The following is a 21,304-nucleotide window of genomic DNA, read 5'->3' on the forward strand; positions in this document are numbered from 1 at the left end:
GGAACAAAGGTGCATACCCACTAATAAATCAAAGAGTAAGAGAAGATGGGGCATGCAATTAAACAGTTATTGGACGCATGCACTGTCAGGGCAGAGATGAAGACGTATCTGATTTTGCATTTACATCGTTTGATTGCTTTGTGACACTATACTGCTCCTATGCATCCAAGCTATCTCCATAATCAGAGGGGGGGATTTTCCTCACTGTAAAAGCTGCCAACTGTATTAAGAGGGCTATAACTTCTCTGAAACACTTTTCCCCCCCTAGTCCAGCCAGCATAACGAGGCCATATTTCAGGACTTCACATTCTCTCAATGCCTTCATGATGGTTGGAAATCTCAATTTATATGGATGATCTCCCGCTTCCATCCACCCACCCACCCGTTATGGTGAAAGTCTCCAAAGTAAGATATTAAACTCCGATGTTAGCACTTTCTTTTGTGAGTTCCTGCACAAAGATTGATTGAGATTTTGACGGATAGGCTACAATGCTCAACTTGGCTCCAAGGAAAGAAATGTGATTTTGAGATGGGCAGCAAAGGGGAGCTAGAGGAAGCTGACAGCACTTCTCCTGCATGAAGATCCTTCTGGATCAGGCCAGGGGCCCACCTAGTCCAGCATCCTTTTCTCCCCTCGGCCAACCACATGCCTAAGGGAAACTCCCAAGCAAGACCTGAGATCAACAGTGCTCTGCCCAGCTGTGATTCCCAGCAACTTGTATTCAGAGGTGTATAGCATTCCCCCTTCAGGGTTAGTAGCCATCGATAGCCTCTCCTCCATTAATTTGTCCAGTTCTCTTCTGAAGTCACCCACATTGGTGGTTGTCAGGCTTCAGGGAATTCGATCGCTCCCACGGTGAGCAGCCAAGAAGCAGATAACAAGAAGAGCTCTTACCAAGTCCTTTATTCAGTATTCACAGAGAGAGGCTTTGAAAAGTGCCTATCCATTCCAGTAAAGTCCCACCCCCTCCACCTCTCCCTGCGCCAGCTGATCTGTGCTTTCTGCCTCTGAGCTTTCTGTTCTACTACTCTCAATGCACGCCGGGTCCTAGGAGAAGGGGGTCAAGAATGCTTTCTAATGATAACGTGTCAGCCAGCTGCTCTGGCTTTGCTGCTCCCCCCTCCTCTTCCATTATCTCAAAGCTTCTGTCTCAGAGTCAGGACCTTCTGCAAACTACAATTTTAAATCTATACTGCCTTCCTCTTCTCAGGAAGGTTCAGGAGAAGGAGAGGGGGATGTCTCCACCATTCTTCCTCCAATGTCCAGTCCCTGACAATGGTCACCACTGCCTCTTGTGGGATGAATTCCATAGTTTATATGTGCACTGTGTGAATAAGTACTTTTATGCTCTACGTCTCTTTTCTGAATTAAGGTCTATATTGGGGAGGGACCACAAAGCTGTGGGGAATGCACATGTCTTGAATGCAGAAGGTCTTAGGTTCAATCCATGGCATCTCTAGTAACAACAACAACAACAACAACAACAACAACAACAATTTATTATTTGTACCCCACCCATCTGGTTGGGTTTCCCCAGCCACTCTGGGCGGCTTCCAACAAAGATTAAAAATACATAAAAATATCACACATTAAAAACTTCCCTGAACAGGGCTGCCTTCAGATGTTTTCTAAATGTCAGGTAGTTGTTTATCTCTTTGACATCTGATGGGAGGGCATTCCACAGGGCGGGCGCCACTACCAAGAAGACCCTCTGCCTGGTTCCCTGTAGCTTTGCTTCTCGCAGCGAGGGAACCGCCAGAAGGCCCTCGGCGCTGGACCTCAACGTCCAGGTGGAATGATGGGGGTGGAGATGCTCCTTCAGGTATACTGGGCTGAGGCCGTTTAGGGCTTTAAAGGTCAGCACCAACACTTTGAATTGTGCTCAGAAACATACTGGGAGCCAATGTAGGTCTTTCTCGAGGAATTGCATGAAGGGGAGTGGAAGGACGTTCCATTACTCAAGCATAAATCCTTGCACTAATGGAACAAGTTACTTAATGCTACATTGGATGCAACCCAATAATTCTGTCTTTGCATGGGCAGGGGTGAAACCAGCCTTCTCACAAACTGCTACCCTCCAGATGCATTTGGATTTCAACTCCTTATCAGCCTCGGCCAACATGACATGATCAGGGTTGGTGGAAGTTGCAGTGAGAGAACATTCAGAAGGCATAAATGTGGGTAGGGGAGGTCGGTTTCATCCCATAACCAGGTACAAAAATAAAGACAAGATGGGTCTGCTATGAGTAGGACCAGCATTCAGATGTACCCCAAAATGTCTGGGGCTCTGTATAAGGAAAGTGCCAGGAGAGTTGCTTGGAGTCTGCTAGGCACTTAAGGAGGAGATGGCATATTTTCCATCTGCAATCACTGACGCTGGAGGCAGGGAACCAAGTGAATATTCGGTGTCTCACCAGGCAGATTCAGAATTGTAAACTGTTTATGCTTCCATATACTTTCATTCCAGTTTGTGTACATTTTACGTATCTTCACTTGTGTTGATACAAAATTAGAGATCAATTTTTAAAGGAGAGTGCTGTGTTTTTGCCAGATTTTGTGCTACTCGTTTATTAAAGTTCTACCCCCTCCTTCCTCCCACAGGAGCCCAGGCAAACAACCAAACAGCCAAAAACAACAAGACAAAAACAAGACAGAAGTGTTTTTTTCATTATTAAAAAAAAATTAAAAAACATTCAAATAACCTCCTGGCTAAATAATTTCACGGTTGTCAGGAACAGTATCTTTCATCCTTGAAATACTGGGGTTGCGTATTAAAATTCTGCTGAAATGTTAATAATGAAGGAGACAGATGCACCTTACCAGGGAGGGCATTCCATAAATGGGGAAACACTACTACTACTACTACTACTACTACTACTACTACTACTACTACTAATGTTATTATTTGTACCCCACCCATCTGACTGGGTTGCCCCAGCCACCCTGGATGGATCAGCTGGAACCACCAAGAAGGCCTCTTCTTCCAAACGTAGTCTGAGGTGGTTGATCCTGGGGGAGATGCTCTTTTAGGTAATTGGGTGCTAAGCAATTTAGGGCTTTGTGCACTAGCATTAGCACCCTGGATTGGACCCAGGAGTTGGCATCCAGGACAATGCTTTCAGGATCAGTGACACATAGCTCCATTGAACTGCCACAACTTACTAACCTAGCAGCTGAGTTCTGCACCAGCCGCAGTTTCCAGAACATTGTCAACCTGAGCTGGGCATAAACACTCCTGGACACAGAGGCCGTTTGTGTCCCTAGTGATAGGCTGGAATACAGAATCAGGTTGGCATTTCTGCTTTCTATAATTTCTGTATTTTTCTATGTTACTTTTATAACAGATATTTATTTGATTTTTATGCTGCCTTTCTGCCCCAAGACGATTCCCAGGGCAGTTCTGACACCTTCCCAGGCATGCTTGGTGGAGACACAGGAGAGGGCCTTCTCAGTGGCTGCTCCCAAACTCTGGAAGTCCCTCCCTAGAGAAGCCAGACTGGCTCCCTCCTTCTTGTCCTTTCGCCAGCAGGTGAAGACTTTCCCCAACAGGCTTTGGGGAGCTGACTGCTTTTAATGAAAGGACCAGTGCCTTGCTGCTTTTGTTGTAATTATTGGTATAGTGTTAATAGATGTTAATATGCATGCAAAGTTTTAATTCTATCAGTGTTTAATTAATTCTTAATTATTGTTCTTTCCTATGTTTTTAGCAGTTCTTAAGACTCCCTGGAAAAGACCCTGATGCTGGGAAAGATGGAGGGCACAAGGAGAAGGGGACGACAGAGGATGAGATGGTTGGACAGTGTTCTCGAAGCTACCAGCATGAGTTTGACCAAACTGCAGGAGGCAGTGGAAGACAGGAGTGCCTGGCGTGCTCTGGTCCATGGGGTCACAAAGAGTTGGACATGACTAAACAACAACAAACATTTTTATCTGCAAACTGCTTAGAGTTCCATCTACAATAGTGTCTTATTTATTTTATAGTACAGTACCTTGATTATTGCTTTCATTTTATGGATCAATGGTCTGGTTAGATAGTAAAATTCATGTGAAATTGCTGTTTTAGGGGTTGTTTTTAAAAGTCTGGAACGGATTAATTTATTTTGCATTACTTTCTATGGGAAAGTTCACCTTGGTTTCGGAACGCTTTGGATTTGGAACTGACTTCCGGAACAGATTAAGTCTGAGAACCAAGGTACCACTGTACCAGTTGCTGGAAACCACAGCAGGGGAGAGAGCTCTTGTTCTCAGGTCCTGCTTGCAGGCTTTCCACAGGCATCTCACACCCCACAAGTGTCCTGGGAAGACCAGGACATATTGTTTTTTCCTGCAAGACTTCGTCCCCAAATAAGTGTGTTTTTTGGGCTCTGTTGTCCTGTGCAGGCAGGTCATATGACTAGTGCGGGAGCATGGAGGGGAAGACACGTGTTCTGGTTTGGGGGCTCAACATGTTGGAGGGTATGGCATCTTGGTTGGCCACAGTGAGAACTGGATGCTGGACTAGATGGGCCATTGGCCTGGTCCAGCAGGCCCTTCTTATGTTCTCAGTTAGGTCCTTGGTTCTCCACCATCCCCAGGACCTTTCAAGGATGGAAGAGTAACTGCATTACTCCTCCTTGTTTTTAGTTTCCTCGTTCTCGGGCAAATGAATTAGCTTCCAGTTCACCTGCTTCTACTTACACACCAGACTACATGCAAAGGATGCCAGTTTCATTTCATTGCCTGATTTTGTGTGTGTAATACACACAAAACACAAGTGCTTTAGTGTAGTGCTACCTCCCTAAAGCTCAGAGAAAAGGATAGGGAGGGTGTAGTTATTTCTCCTAGTGCTTTATCAAGTGAGAAAAGCCTTAAGAAGAGATTTAAGTAGCATCAAAGACATTTCCAGGAGATATTGGCTGAAGGATTCACTTGTATTTCACGTCTAGATCTGGTAAGAAGATCTGTCAACAGCTCTCCCGCTTTACCGTACTGTGTGGCACTGAAGGGCCCTATCGATTCATTTTGTTAATCTTATATTTAAGGCACAGGCTTGCTTGAGTAGCTACATCAATGGAGTCAAACAAGACCAGGCTCTTGAGTTATGTGCTATCGAGTGTCCTAAGTAAAGTGTATACAATTTATAGGTTTTCCCAAAACAAAATATCGTAACAGACACTGCAGTTGGACAGCCCGGACTTGTGTCAATAGACAGCTATTTGTCACCTGCCAGGAACTGAGAAGATCACCAGATGAGACACGTCCTCTGGGTGAAGGCAGCTGATAGTTTGATCCAAAGTGCCAGCCCCAGAGATGTGCCAAAACATGTCTGGAGCATAAAATGCCCATTCCGGAGATGGTGGTGAAGACTCCAAAACAAACCAACAACAAAAAAAAGCTTTCAGAATGGCCAACGATATGACAGAACTTGGCTTCAGCAGCAGAGATGAATTCTGGGATTTGATGTCATAGCCATGGGAACCGGAGACTACTGAGGGACCCAGCTGGGCCTACACTTGCCGGGATCTAAGCCTTCAAGATGACAGAAAATCATGCAAGCTCCTGGAAGTAAGAACAACTGGAAAAGGGCATGGAAGGTAGTCAAGAGTTATGGATGAACAGCACTTTTGATGGAGCCTGGACCCAACAGCTGTGGGAAGCCTGGCTTGAGTTGGCTTGGAAGAATGAAGCTAAACTGCCTGGGATGAGCGAGTGAGGATAGCCCTCTTCCAGTGTTAGGTCTAGACATGTTTGAAGAACACATGGAGAGGGTGCCCCACCTGCTGTCCACGTCTAACCTTGACATGTTAAGTTTGAAGGTCCAAAAGGAGATTCTAAGTTAGCTCAGAATCCTCCCAGTTGCAAACTCAACACAGAGTTCAATTTCATGGGAGGTATTCTAAGCACACCCAGCTCCCTTCAGACCATCAGTCTGGAAGTGGACTTGGCAGGGTTGGGGGTGTTGGGGGGCAGGAAGGGCACACATGGCACAGCTCCCTTCTATGTGTTCGTCAAACATGATTAGACCAAACATCTGACTAGGGCTACCCTCACTCACTCTGTAGGATCATATAATTGTAGAGTTGGAAGGGATCCCAACAATCATCTAGTCCCAAGTCTCTGCAGTGCTGGAATCATCCCTATGTCCACAGTGTGCTTAATGGCACATTCTTCTTCTTCTCTCGGTCCCTGTTTTTTTGGCTTCCCAATCCCCGCTAGGCATCCGGTTGGCCACTGTGAGAAGAGGATGCTGGAGGAGATCTGCCACTGGCCTGAATCACCAGGCTCTTCTGGTGTTTTTATATAACCCCTCCCCAAATGCAGTACTGGACGCGGGTGGCGCTGTGGGTTAAACCACAGAGCCTAGGACTTGCCGATCAGAAGGTCGGCGGTTCGAATCCGAATGACGGGGTGAGCTCCCGTTGCTCGGTCCCTGCTCCTGCCAACCTAGCAGTTCAAGAGCACGTCAAAGTGCAAGTAGATAAATAGGTACCACTCCAGCGGGAAGGTAAACGGCGTTTCCGTGTGCTGCTCTGGTTCTCCAGAAGCGGCTTAGTCATGCTGGCCACATGACCCGGAAGCTGTATGCTGGCTCCCTCGGCCAATAAAGCGAGATGAGCACCACAACCCCAGAGTCAGCCACGACTGGACCTAATCGTCAGGGGTCCCTTTAACTTTACAATGAAGTATAATTTAATAACACATATATAATTTCTAATGCACTTCCAAATTCCAGACATAGCAAAGATGTGCATGTTGAAGAACTGAAATGATTGGCGATTCTCTTGCCTTTTCCATTTCAGCATTCTCTTCATGCAACTGAAATCCCAATGGATTCTTAGGCAGCCACGCTCTTAGTAAACAATGGGCTGGAATTGATGGTCATAAGTGGCACTGACAGTCGCAAGTGTCTCTTGATTAAATTAGCTGGATAATTTGTGTGATTGGTGCACAAGTGTGTCGTAATTAGCTGGCTGGCTTGTTTGCTGTAGTCTTAGGCACTATATTTTCTAAAATGCAAACATTGCACTACATGAAAATATACACAACCAACTAGGTTTTCACTTCCAGGTAGAGACAACCTCTGGCCTTCCAGATTTTGCTGGACTACAGCTCAATCACCCCCAACCAGTGTTGGCTGGGGTTGGTGGGAGTTGGTCCATTATCTGGTGAGTTGCAAGTTCCCCATCCCTGCCATGTTTGGGGCCTATAGTTTTTGCTGGTACTGGAAGTGCTTTTCCTCTGAATCCAAGGGAACAGAATGTCTACTTTTCAACCTTTCATCCCATGGGCAGATGGGTTTGCTCTGGATTGTAATACTACCCTCTCTTAGGAAGTAAATTTTTCAATCCTTGTGAATGGTTGACACAAAAGTATTAGCTTTTCAGACTTTTCTAGCATCCAGTGACTTGTGTGACATGCCAATTTTCTGGGTGGTCTGGAAGTCTCAGAATCATTTGGAGTAGCCTTTGATCTTGTTTCTAGGTAGGAGTCCACCAATACCTCTCACTCAAGACTTTTCTAATAATCACAGCAAAATGGAGTTAGGATGTACTGAATTTCAGCTTCAGGAAGCTTTCTTACATTTGTCCACCTAGACCAATATTTTCTACTGCAGTCTTGGCTGGCAGATGCTCTCCAGTTTCTCCAAGAAGAAGGGTGCCTTTTGGATCATCTGATCCCTTTTAACTGGAGAAGCCAGGGATTGAATTAGGGACCTTTTCAAACAGCTATCCTAGAATTTCAAGCAAGAGGTGTACAAATGTCTAATTTTTCGGGGGGGGGGGGTCCTCTTAAAAATGCAATCATTCTCAACACATGTAAGCCAGAATTCTGAGCTGTAGCTCCTTGGGAAGTGCCCAAACCATTCTGACACGAACACACATTGGTGAATCAGGGATTATATTAGAAACCTGAATGCGGGATGACAAATAATTACATTTCGTTTCTGTTTTCCCCTCTTCACTCTTGGAAGGCTCCTTAAATCATGGTTCCCCCCCCCCCTTTTTGTTGTTTGCTTGGGAAATGGTCCATGATAGACATCAACAAAGCATTTTCAAATCTCTTCTTGAATGGAAAAAGACATAGGTATGTTTCAAGTGTTATATTCCTAAATAGAAAGCCAAGGCCTACAGAAGTGGCAGGCAGGCTAGTGATGGAAGCATTAACGCTTCTGAAAATCAGTTCTGGAAACTGCAGGAAGGGTGCTCTGGGGTTTGAGTCGTGCTTACAGGTTTCCCACAGGCATCTGTTTGGCCACTGTGAGAACAGGATGCTGAGCTATTGGCCTAATCCAGCAGGCTGTTATGTTGTTTTTTTAAATCCCATTGTTTTGGACTAGGATCATACCCTGAGCCTAGAATTCTAAACTCACCTGTTGTCAGGCTTCGGGGAATTGAATCCCTCCCCAGGTGGCAGTAAATAAGCAGATCAAATGAAAGTAGCATTCTTACCAGTTCGTTTCTTTAATAATCACAGCGAGAGACAAAGGATATCTCTCTAGAAATGGTGTTGCTCCCAGTAAAGGTTTACCCCCTCTGTCCCCATTAATCTGCGTCACTCCTACGTTGGGAAATCTGAGCTTGTTGCCACTGTGCTCCCTGTTCTATCTTTTTTAAAAATTGATTTATTATGCAAATACAAAACAAAGGCAAAGCATACATACATCTGGCAAAAATACAGACAAAAAAGAAAAAAGAAACACACACACCCCTACATACAAACAAAAACAAAATAGGTACAAAAATAAAAACGATACGAAAATGGAACAAATTCAAAGAATATAAAAAGTAAAGTAAGTAACTAAGAAAGACATCCCAGGGTGCCATTTCTCTGCTGAGGTACTGACTTTTCTGGGATTTTTGATTTTGACTTCTGTCAATCACACAGCAGTTCATTTCCTGTGGCTAAAACAGATTCTCTGTATTTCATTATATTCCTCACCTTGGTATGAGGAGACATATTCTCACTTACTGGTTTATTCTAAACCCAGCCAAATCCTGATTGTTGAACCTTGATTCGATAAATAAGTATTTAGGCATTCCCATTCCTTCTGGATAGTTTTGTTAGACTTATTCCTTAAGGCTTTGGTTAGCTTAGCAAGTTCCAAGTACTCGCTTAACTTCTGTAGCCATTCTTCTTTAGTTGGTATATAATTACCCTTCCAATTTTTGGCTATTGTAATACCCTAGCCGCAGTTATTGCATAGAAAAAATGGTCTTATTTTTTTCTTCCGGAATTCTACTATTATCCCAAGAAGGAATGTTTCTGGCTTTTTATGAAATGTAATTTTTAATAGTTTTTTCATTTCATTGTAGATCATGTCCCAGAATTTTTGTGCTCTCTGTTCTATCACTCTCAAAGCCTGTCTAGTCTTAGGTGAAGTGGGGTCAGGAATGCCTTCCAAGGACACTGAATCTGCCATTTGTCTCTCTCCTGGCGTTTCCTCTTCTAGCTGTTCCTCACCCAGTATTTCCCAGCTTTCCCCCTCTGGACTACGCCCCTCTGCAAACCACTGTTCTAAATCAATACTGTCCTCCTGCCCTTGGGAAGATTCAGAACAAAAGGGGGTGAGCTCCCACCATTCCTCCTCAGTCTAGCCTCTGACACCTGTGTCGAAGACCCAGCGATCTCAGTGGGATTTACCTCTGAGCAGACATGTATAGGATCCTGCTGTTAAAAGCAATCCTAACTCACACACTGACTTATGCAAACAATATACAGTGGTACCTCGGGTTAAGTACTTAATTCGTTCCGGAGGTCTGTACTTAACCTGAAACTGTTCTTAACCTGCAGCACCACTTTAGCTAATGGGGCCTCCTGCTGCTGCCGCGCCGCCGGAGCACGATTTCTGTTCTCACACTGAAGCAAAGTTCTTAACCTGAAGCACTATTTCTGGGTTAGCGGAGTATGTAACCTGAAGCGTATGTAACCTGAGGTACCACTGTAATACAATAATCACACTGGCAATCTCTCTCTTAAACATACAAAATGTTGTTTTATTTCCTCAGTTCCAAATTAGCACATTTTCCGGCCAGGTTATAACAAAATTGTCACTGAATATTTCCGCAACGAAAGAAATATTAATACAAATAAGTGGTTGTTGTTTTTTAAAAAAAATTATATATACATAAGATTCGAAATAATATAATAGAAGATGGGTTAAAATAACACTATTAGTTTATAGAACCAGATTTGGCTACCATATATACAGATACAATATCAGACTTAATACCCTATTTCTTACGCTCAAAAGTTAAATGGAGCAAAAATCCAAATTGCTTCTTCTATCCATTACTTTCACTATGAGAGGCTTTACAAAAGTGTAGGTAAGTTGCGTCTTAAAGAGTTTTCGGTTTTCCGTCATTTAATTATATTTAGAACCATCTGGATATCTACCATTTCAGATCATTCAATATTCACTGGAGAAAAAAGTAATGCATGCCAGCAAATTGTCACTGTGTAATCGGAGTTACATGTATCCCAGCAGCAAAATGCTCAGAAGAATTGATTATACGCAGGCTGAGACATCTATTGAAGAAGCCACTTTATGGAAATGCAGAGAAGAGTGATTTCTCCTTCAGTGGTATCATGGAGAACGTTTCAGTCAACTGACATTGGTAGAGAACAGGCGGGGGAAGGAAAACAGGCCTTGTAAATATAGAAATGCAGCAATATATTATTTTTTCAGAGCTTCCCTAAAGCTCTAGATCCCCAGGTTAGCTACAAGTATGGTAGTATTCTCAACTAGAATCAGTTATCATGTGGTCAGTCATCCAAGATCACATGCTTTGTTATGGCTGCCTTTCTCATATGCTATCCACCTGTCACTGGAAACTATAGGGCTGGGATAAAGGGAGGTCAATTTGCTTTGAACTCTGGAGTTGTGTCAGCCTCTGGATGGTGTATAACCACCCCAAGTTTCCAGGGATGAAGGAGGGGCTGGCAGCAGCAGCACCTGCCATTAGATGTGGTATAGCGGGATCCAATTTTGCAGCTCACAGCTTAGGAAGAGTGACAGTCTATTACGGGTAGTTTTGAAAATTCAGGAACAATGAGTGTTTATAGCATAAGGAAAACAAAAACAGGAAATGAAAGGGGGAAGATGGATATATTGAGTTCTTTGCTCCTAGTTCACATCTTTTCATTTCCCCAAAGGACCGAGGTAGCGCTAACATAATCTTGCTCTGAGTGGTGCACCGGCACTAAAAAAGGTGGGGGTATGAAACTCTCCGCAAAGAAACAAAGAATAATGCACCCCCTAGCAATGTGGTAGGTAGGATCAGCTTACTGTATTTTTTGCTCTATAAGACGCGCCCAACCATGAGACGCATCTAGTTTTTAGAGGAGGAAAACAAGAAACAAGAATGCAATGTAAAGCCTCTTGAGCGAAGAGGGAGGAGCGCTCCGGCTGTGCTCAAAAGGCTTTGCGTGGCTATCCCTGAAGCCAGAAGAGCAAGAGGGATCGGTGCGCACCGATCCCTCTTGCTCTTCTGGCTTCTGGGATAGCTGCGAAGCCTGCATTCACTCCATAAGACGCACACACACACTTCCCCTTACTTTTTAGGAGGGGGAAAGTGTGTCTTATAGAGCGAAAAATATGGTACCTGGACCCAACCGGAAACAAGGCCCTACCTGGGCTTTCCCAAAGCCCAGCTGTAAAAGGGGGAAATCAGCCTAAGGAATGCAGATCACTACAGGAGAAGCCTCTCGTATACAAGGGCTGTGGGCCACAGGTAGCATATGCCCAAGCTCACCCAGGGTATACAAAAACAGGAACTGTAAATTAACTGTTTGTAAAGTGCATGTATGCCACAGATGAGTTTCAAAGCGCCAGGTTGCGGTAATAAACAACAGCACACAAATACAGTCCCCAAATTGCGTTCTTTCATTAAAATGTAACATAGTGGTGGGGAACCTCTGGCGTGTGGGCCAAATCTGGCCCACCAGGTTTCCCAGTTTGTCTCACAAGGCTCTTCTCCTCACCCCAAATCATATCCACCAAACCCACACCTGATGTCATATGTAACGTCAGGTGTGACGCAAGTTAGAGACACAGGTAGATCCCTGCAGAAAGCAGGATTGAACTCTCCAAGCATCAGCTGATGCAAAAGGAGTTAAATCCTGCTTGGTCACTATCCGCCCTCCCCTCAGAGGTCAACACTGAATGGTGGGCCAGACAACTCACCCAGTTGTCCCAAGCTGGCCCACAGGGTGGGAAGAAGATAAAAGCTTCCCCACCCCCTGGTAGATTTCTTTTCAAATTTCTTGGTTTTTCTCTCAACACATTAAAGTGATATATTAGGTACCGCACATCTTCTGTGCTTGCAAAAAGGGCATTACTGAATAGCTACTAAATTAATACTGAGAAAGGTGGGAAGGGCCGAAAGGAAGGCAGTGTGAAAATGCAATAGGAGTAAACAAGTTCAATTCTCTTTCATACAGAAACAACGAAGCTCAGATGTGTTCTCAAGAGTGATTTACTCCAAAGGCCAACGGGGACGCAAGTTTCATATTTCACTAAAGAACACAGAGCTCCTGACTGATTAACCCAGTGAATCGCAGCAGCGTGGTTTAGATCCCCCCCCCCCCTCGTGATAACTGGGCAGCATGACATCAGTGGGACAAAAGAAGGAAAAGTGAGTTCCACTCAGGGTGGTGTTTTAGCTGCTATGCAAGACTTCCAGAGGGGTGGCCGTGTCAACCTTGAGCCTAACAAATTCTTTGTGGCACAAGCTCTCATGCGCAGTAAAGTCCATGTCAACAGGTTGTTGGGAAATAAGAGGATGGTATTAGGAGGGTCCAGAAATCCTACAAATGGCATTGGAAGCACATGCAAAGAAGGGGTGGTATCCAATGTCCTTTTCCCATTAGCACAAGGATATCAGGGGGAGGAGGGGGTGAGTTCTGTTGCACAAGCAGAAATTCTTGCACTGATTGGATAAGTGACTTAGCAATATTTTGGATACGAGCCAAGGATGGCCCTCTACCACCAAAGGCATTAGCTGGAGCCAGGAAACCCATGGGCAGCATATTTGGCTGCCTTGCAGAAGGGATCTATGCATATGCATCTGTATGTATGGAGGGCTTCTCCATGTGGGGGGACCCTGGTCCAGATCAGCCCCCCCCCACCATGGAAGTGATATATATGCAGCTAGAGGCAGCTGAATGTCCAGATTGTGGGAGGGGAGCATAGTGTTTCTTGCATGTAGGGGCAGGGATAGCCCCTCATACATTCTTTCGACATCAGAGTCCTAGTAGCATTAAGTGAAAATGCTGTACTTTTTTTTGCAGTTCGCTGTCATCGGGTCCTGTTTTGACATTTCCCCCTAGACAGCATCTTGACAAACCTAGACAGCATCTTAAAAAGCAGAGACATCACCTTGCCAACAAAGGTCCGTATAGTTAAAGCTATGGTTTTCCCATTAGTGATATATGGAAGTGAGAGCTGGACCATAAAGAAGGCTGATCGCCGAAGAATTGATGCTTTTGAATTCTGGTGCTGGAGGAGACTCTTGAGAGTCCCATGGACTGCAAGAAGATCAAACCTCTCCATTCTGAAGGAAATCAGCCCTGAGTGCTCACTGGAAGGACAGATCATGAAGCTGAGGCTCCAATACTTTGGCCACCTCATGAGAAGAGAAGACTCCCTGGAAAAGACCCTGATGTTGGGAAAGACTGAGGGCACAAGGAGAAGGGGACGACAGAGGACGAGATGGTTGGACAGTGTTCTTGAAGCTACCAGCATGAGTTTGACCAAACTGCAGGAGGCAGTGGAAGACAGGAGTGCCTGGTGTGCTCTGGTCCATGGGGTCACGAAGAGTCGGAAACGACTAAACAAGAACAACAACCCTTTCTCTCTATTTGCACCCAAACTCCAAAAGTTTGCAACCAAACAAAGAGTTCAAGAAAGTAACTCTTAATAATGAAGGGTTGCATCCAATGTTAGCCCATGAAATGAATGGACATGGATAACTTAGGTGAAGCTGAGTTGGTTAAGTAAAAAGGGGACACTCATCGTCTACTGAAGGCCATGGAGGGAGTGTTTTTGGTTCTTACTGGTAATTCCATTCGCCTTCGGCAGTCTCTGCTCTTGAGTTTCCTGTGGGCATCGCTCTGAATGTTCAAAGGTGGCATCCTGAATACGGGATTGTGAGCAGAGCAAAGTGGGGACATCAAGGGGAGACTCTGGAGTATCCAGAAGAAACATAATAAATAGAGCATCTTGGACTGAAGGGGAAATTGGGATAAGGGGACTCTTGAGTAGGCTGGGATCTTTGAAGACAAGCTGCCAAATGTCTATGGGCTCTACAACAAAGGCCAGCAATTCACAAGGACTCTCTCTTTTACTGCAGCTGAAACATTAGATGCACTGAATGAAATATGCTTTCGTCTTCTACACACATGCGCACAGAGACCCCTTTCTCAAAAAGGCCCCTTTCCGGAATTTCTGGGTTTGCTTCGCTTGAGTTTTCAGATCTGAAATGCTTACAAGTTGGTGCCACTTTCGTCACCATTAATACGACATGACAAGTGACTTCTCCTTAGCACCTCAGCCGTTCCAAGTCCCATTCATTACTGCCGCATGAAGCCAGTGGAAGCTAGTCCTTAATACATTCCTATTCATTTCATTTGACAGCTAACAACTAAACATGTTTTCTCTCTCCCCACCTTATACAATGAAGCATTCATTTCAGGATGGCAAATTGAACCTCTGCATATGGCTTTCCTCCGTGAGCCAAATTCCAAATTTACTGCCATTGTGCCTTATCTCTCAATGGCTTGCTGCACTAAACTCTGTCACCGTGTTTTACGGCTGGAGGCCTGTTTCCTCAAATTGAGGCAGATTTGTTTATTGCCGCTCCCTGAGCAATGTCCTGTGCAAATAGGAGAGGCTTAAAAATGATTAATCCTTTTTTAACAAGTTGTGATATAATGGACATATTTTATGGGGGTCTTCTGAATTATTTCAAAACACACACACACTTTGATTTATTTAACTTAATGGGAAGCTTGGTTTAATAAAAAAAAGTTAAGCCTATTTGTACACAAATGGGGTGTGTGTTTGTGAAATGTGGGAATGTGAGGAGATTCTGGGGCTGGGTTTTCTCAATGATAGCAACTATTCCTCAACAACATTTGCCTCCAGATCTCTCTGTGGCCCTTCTTTCTTTAGAGAATGCTGCCAATCCTCCTAATGCTCATAAAAATCTGGTGTTTATGTTACTATTAGCAGCCAGATTGGTAATGGCCCAATCCTCAAAAAGTTCCTTTGCAAGAGGAATAATTTACTAATGAATGGGACATTGTTTTATCTGATCAACTGGTCAGACATAGACGTGTAGTCCAGGTGAAGCCAAATCAGATAGTTTTGATGCACACTGATTCCCTTTTTTTAATCATATAAATAGGGCTAGTCGTATAGTCATGTTCTGCCCATGGACATCAGCTGAAACAAGGACAAGGGGTGGTGTAGTGGTAGACTTGTAATCTGGTGAACCAGGTTCGCTTCCCCGCTCCTCCACATGCAGCTGCTGGGTGACCTTGGGCCAGTCACACTTCTCTGAAGTCTCTCAGCCCCACTCACCTCACAGAGCGTTTGTTGTGGGGGAGGAAGGGAAAAGGAGGCTGTTTGCTGCTTTGAGGCTCCTTAGGGTAGTGATAAAGCGGGATATCAAATCCAAACTCTTCTTCTTTGGCCATCCAGATGTTGCCGGACTCCAACTCCCATCATTCCCGGCCATTAGCCACACTGGCTGGGGCTGATGGGAGCTGGTGTCCGACAGCATCCCGAAGGCCACAGGTCCCCCGGCATCCCTGACCTAAAACCCTGCCTGCGGGTTTGCAATCTAAAACAAAACAAAAGGCTGCAAATGCATCCAAACAACATCTTGTTGTGTTGCAAATCTCAAAACTAACAGTACCGGGCACCCAGATCTTCTCTGTTACCCCCAAAGTCAGGGGACTTTTGTCCCAAGGACAGCACTGTCTACAAGCTGAACACTTCAGCGACAAGAGCACACTCTTTTCTTTTCTCCATTGGGAGGATTTGCAAACACTTCCTGTTAAATAGTCCCGATGCAGGATGGGACCTGTGCATTTGGGGAATCTGTGGTGCAGAGGGGAACCAGCTCCATGTAATTCATGTACCGCGTAAGAGAAAATTGGGGTGGGGGGTTGAGCACCTAAAGTAACAGAACAGATGCATCTCCAGAAAAGTAATGTTAGATCTGTGGAAGAAGGAGGGCACTTGGGAAAGATGGGAGCACAGTGATCACAAAATAGGACTGTGGCTCTACCGTTGGGTGGAATGAGGCACCTGCCTTCAACGGCACATGCTCTGTGTGTGTGCCAGACAGCTTGCCCTCCATCCCTTAAGCTAGCTTGCTGCCCTCAGGTGCAGGAGAGGACACAGTCCCTTCACCAGTGTTGTAATAGGACTCAATCACGGACCGGTTGGTTTCTGTAAACATAATGTGAGAGATGCCGTCCTGTCCTGCCTTGGTTGCAAAATGAGCCTAACATGATGCAACAGACCTGCTGTGCTGGTGCAAAGGGGTGAAAAGAACAGTTTATCCTTTAAAAACAAACAAACACAACACTCACAGAGATGTAGTATTGGGTGAAGCTTATTATGGAAAGTTAAAAAAAAAAGCTGCGGTGTCATTTGCTATCTATGGCAGTGCAAAGTGTGGGTGTAGCGAACCGCACTCCAGTTAAATCGTATTAGGATTCCGATCAGTCTTCACAACAGCTTCCCTTTCAGCTGTCCATGCCACATCCTTACCCGAAAACATTTCAGCAAAAGGTGACAAGCAACAGAGGCGCTTGCATTTGGAAGCCCTCAGCAGCGTCGCTTCATGTGCCTTAAGCAGGAAGCGGTGGAAAGAATAGCCTCAAGCGCCTACTTATTTTGGCACCGAGATTATTACTACTTTTAATAATAACATGCCACCAAGAAACCAATAATGGGAGGTCAGGCAAATCGCTGGGAAACTCTCTCGTCTTCTGTAAAAATGCCCTCCCCACCACACTCGTCTGTTGCCCTTGATCTCACCCACTGCCACTAGCAGATTCCTGGTTTCAGTGCAGCCCACCTCCCCTTAAATCATAGATATTTTGCTTGAGGAATCAATGGTGCCACATGTTCATTCGTCATATGCCAGAGGATCTGACCAGAAACATCAACCGGGTTCTAACACTCCTGTTCCATTTTTGCCCAAGGAACAGTTGCTTGATTGGGGGGGGGAGGGGGTAGAAATGAGGCAGAAAATAAAATAAATACCCCAATAGTTCCAGCTGCAATTGTACTGCTGGAAAATGGCATCCCGGTGAATCCACAAGCCTTATGACATTCCTTTGAGGATCTGAATGCAGAGCGATCGCATCAAAACTACATAAACACCAATATATGAAAGGGGCTAGAGTGTGACTCTTGAGAAGCCAAAGAAAATATGAACCAATCCTATTTATTTATTTTTAGTCCTGGGCCAAAAGGCCTCCGATTGTTTTGGAAAATGGCGGCCACCTCAACTGTGACCTGTTTAATCAGAATAGGGACCCTTACGGCAGATGGTTCCCCTTCTGGCTATAAATTCAGTGCTGTTGTCTTTTCTTTCTGCCCACAGGCTTGTGTCGTCAACTGCACAGGACAGAACCAAATCAAAAGGCAGCTTAAAGTACACGGTGCTAGTTGGTCCTAATTATCCAAAAAGTCAAAGGTCACCACTCTGAGGCTCTGGGTTCCGTGGGTCTCTTTGATGGCTCCGAGACAGCCTTGGAAACCGGGTCGTCCCGCGTGGCCTGTTGCTTTTGCTTGCAGAATCTCCCGTGGGTTGGAAATCACTAGAAACAGGAAAGGGGGGGGGGGACAAGCCACGGACAAGTTCATACTGTGCATTAAACAAACCTGTATTCCCACCCACCCCGGTACGTGGGGAAAGCAGCTATCCGAACACAAATGTATGTGCTGATGTGTGTATTATCCATATCTACAATTAGTTTACTGGATCTGTACACTACTCACATAGTGACCTAGGGAATGGATTAATCAAGTACACCATTATGTTCTTGCAAACACAATAATACAAAAAAATGCAAAACTCCATGGCCTGGAATTTGGAGGCCACACTAAACCACCAGAAGTGATAGACAATACAAGAAACTGATGGTGCTCTGATGAACGTTGTGCTAATGATGGACCAATGTATTGATGCACAATGATACATGTTAGTAATACTTGAGGAGCTTCACAGTCTATTCTGACCTGCAATAGACCGACTTTCATGAATGAATTGCTTGAAAGGAACTTACTTGTCTACTACAAACAATTATTGGAAAAAATATTGCTTACCCAGCAGTCACTCACAGGCTACAGACTCCTCCGAAAACTACAGTATAAAAGGAATAAGGTTGTACTTTTCTTTGTTTTCTCAGTGGGCTCCACAAGAGTATTTTATGCCTCATGCGCACGCACAGACGCATGCACGCATGCACGGACATCATTTTGAACCCTACCAAACTCCCCAAAGGTTATGTGGGGTGGAGCGCAACTTAAAATGCAGCCACACATCACCGCCCTTCTCCAGGTGCTGCCACACCCACATTAAAATGGAGGTGACCAACCCTTTTTGGCCTTGGGGCCCTGTTGCCTGGTTACAGCTCCTCTGAAGATGGCATGTCGATGATGAGTTTGGCTCAAAGGTGGGCATGGCTCAAAAGCTGGCGGAGCTTCCTCTCTGCCCAGCCCTATAATGGGGAGGAGAACCTTTCAGACAATTAATCCAAAGAATGGAGACAGTGCAACGTTGCCTGGCACTGGTGCCTTGGCTTGAAGGCCAGTGCAATCTGTGAGCCAGCAGTTTGCCACCACTGCGTTAAATTAATGACCACAGCAATCTATCTAGGATCAATGCAAAAAAACCCCACAAAACTTTTTAAATGGTACATTGATCCAACGCCAAGCAGACAGTTAACAGCGTCACAACGATGACTCGAAAAGTGGTGGTAATCAAGAGCAATCAAAGGCTTGCAGGGTGGCAGGAAGCTTTCACCTAATGCCTCAAACTAAGAGACGTTAAAGGGAAGGCATACAAGGTGAAGTGTGTGGCTCTGAAAGCCCTGATCTCTTTGCTTAGAGACCAGGTCTTTAGGAGCTGTTTCATCCTCAATACAGCAAGCCTAGTTCAGGGTGATACATACTGTTGACTGAGGTTGGCACAAGACATGACGTGATGCCAGGCGCTGCAAAGTCAGCATCACTGGCAGATGTGCCAAGCACAAATCTTTAGAAGTGGGGTGGCAGCACTCTGATGCAATTCCATCTAGGGACGTGGGTGGCGCTGTGGTCTAAACCACTGAGCCTTTTGGGCTTGCCGGTCGCAAGATCAGCGGTTCTAATCCCCGCGATGGGGTGAGCTCCTGTTGCTGTCCCAGCTCCTGCCAACCTAGCAGTTCGAAAACATGCCAGTGCAAGTAGATAAATAGGTACCACTGCGGCGGGAAGGTAAACAGCATTTCAGTGCACTCTGGCTTCTGTCACGGTGTTCCGTTGCGCCAGAAGTGGTTTAGTCATGCTGGCCACATGACCCGGAAAGCTGTCTGTGGACAAATGCCAGCTCCCTTGGCCTGAAAGCGAGATGAGCACCACACCCCATAGTCACCTTTGACTGGACTTAACCACCCAGGGGTCCTATACCTTTTTTTACTTGTAATCCCATCTACACTTATCATTGAAAATTTCCATCTCTGCTTCCAAAAGAATACACAATAAAAACCACTCAGGGTTAAGAGAAAGAAAGAAAGATCAGAATTAACGTTCTATGGGAAAACCTTAATCATGCCGTATTTTTAACTAGCAACCACTAAAGCACCGAGTGTTTTCCTCCTGAACAACCGGGGAGCACATAAACATCAAAGAAAAATACAGGAAATTCACATCCATCACAATACTTTTAAGTAGAAACCAGTCCCTCTTGTGTAATAGCAAGCTTTACAAATTACCACTTTTATTGCTTTGCTTGCCTTTCAATAAAAATCAGGCTGGGGGGAGGAAATTGCACCCTGCCTGGCAGTTGCTTAAGGCAAATGAATCTCTGCTCTCAGACTTCCAGGGCTTGGTGAGTCTCCCACCCATCACCAATTCTGAAATGCAGCAGTGCTACCAGCCTGACTCTGCAGGATCCCAGTAAATAATGTTGGGGCACAAACTATGTGCGCTGCAGCTGCTGCTATAAAAATAATTCTGTGATGGCGGGGGGGGGGGGAGTGTAGGTTGCTCTGCTATGACATCCCATCAGAAAGCATAGACTTCACACTGCACGGAACACTTGACAGGATGCCCTCTTTAAGAGTCTGCCCCAGCTCTCAGTGGACCAAGGAACACTTTACTGCTAATTGCATGATTTGCAAGGATTTTCTCCCCACGAACAGCCAGTGCCAGGGTAGTGGTGATGGAGGAGCAACTCTGAATCGTGACCTTGGGGGAGGTTTTGAGGGGGTGTTAACCCTTTGCCCCGTGCTATGGTTCTGAGATAGACCATCAACAGCCCTGCACCTGCTATTTGCATGGGTGGAGGGGGTTCCAGCTGAATTAAAAAATAAAACAGAATCCTGCACTCAGCGCAAAACAATGTAATGTGTAGTCTGGCGCTTTCCCACAGCTGATTTCAATATGTGCTTTGATAGCCCCCATTCCATCCTCCCATACATTTCATGGATGAAAACAGGGGCATCCTTAGAATACTCTTGGAATATGCTTATGCTAAGTGAAGACAACTGCATGAACCCAAGGGCCATCCCATCCCATGAGGCAAGGTGAAGTAACCACCTTAGGCAGCAGGATCCACTGTGTGGAGGGCAGCAGATCTGGCCTCCAAAGAACAGCACTAGTAGCGGATGCAGAACACTTACTGGGGCCAGATCTGCTGCTTCCTCAGCACCCTGCCTCAGTGCTGCCTGCACAGCAGCCTTCTGGTGAACTGGAGAAACTACTGGTCTCCCAGCAGCAGCTGTTTTCCTACCCCCTAAGGAAGAAATGGCAGGGGCTGCCCTCCTGGGTTTCCTGGGCTCTGCATCTGCCTTCAATTCCCAGTTCAAGCATCGGGTAAAGTTGATTTGATTGCCCCTTCTTCCCAGTGGTTCGCCTCAGGTGCCAAAATATCATGGTCTCGCCCTGGATCAGGCTTGGGTTGGCAGGCTCTGATGCAGGAGTAGGAAGGAAAAGGGTGATGGTGGGAATCTGGGTTGGAGGGGGGGCATCTTCCCCTTCCACACTGATTTCTGGCGCTTGGGAAGGGGGAGCGGAGATGCCCGCTCTCCCCTCTGACC

At 45.4% G+C, this 21,304-nt stretch overlaps 1 protein-coding gene across 3 annotated transcripts in view; it reads right to left on the reverse strand.

The window, feature by feature from the left end:
- Positions 1–9,954: 9,954 nt before the first annotated feature.
- SNX29 (sorting nexin 29) overlaps positions 9,955–21,304 on the reverse strand; it is a 238,673-nt gene continuing 227,323 nt past the window's right edge. For 2 of the 3 annotated variants that reach the window (XM_081169473.1, XM_081169470.1), the window contains one exon: positions 9,955–17,821. In XM_081169473.1, the coding sequence (XP_081025599.1) occupies positions 17,692–17,821 (130 nt within the window). In that variant the 3' untranslated portion in view covers positions 9,955–17,691. Of the gene's footprint in view, positions 17,822–18,329; positions 18,367–21,304 lie in introns of all 3 variants that reach the window. The other variant, XM_081169471.1, reaches the window with a different exon arrangement.

This window comes from Podarcis bocagei (assembly GCF_964188305.1).
Source record: "Podarcis bocagei genome assembly, chromosome: 14".
Classification (NCBI taxonomy): Eukaryota; Metazoa; Chordata; class Lepidosauria; order Squamata; family Lacertidae; genus Podarcis; species Podarcis bocagei.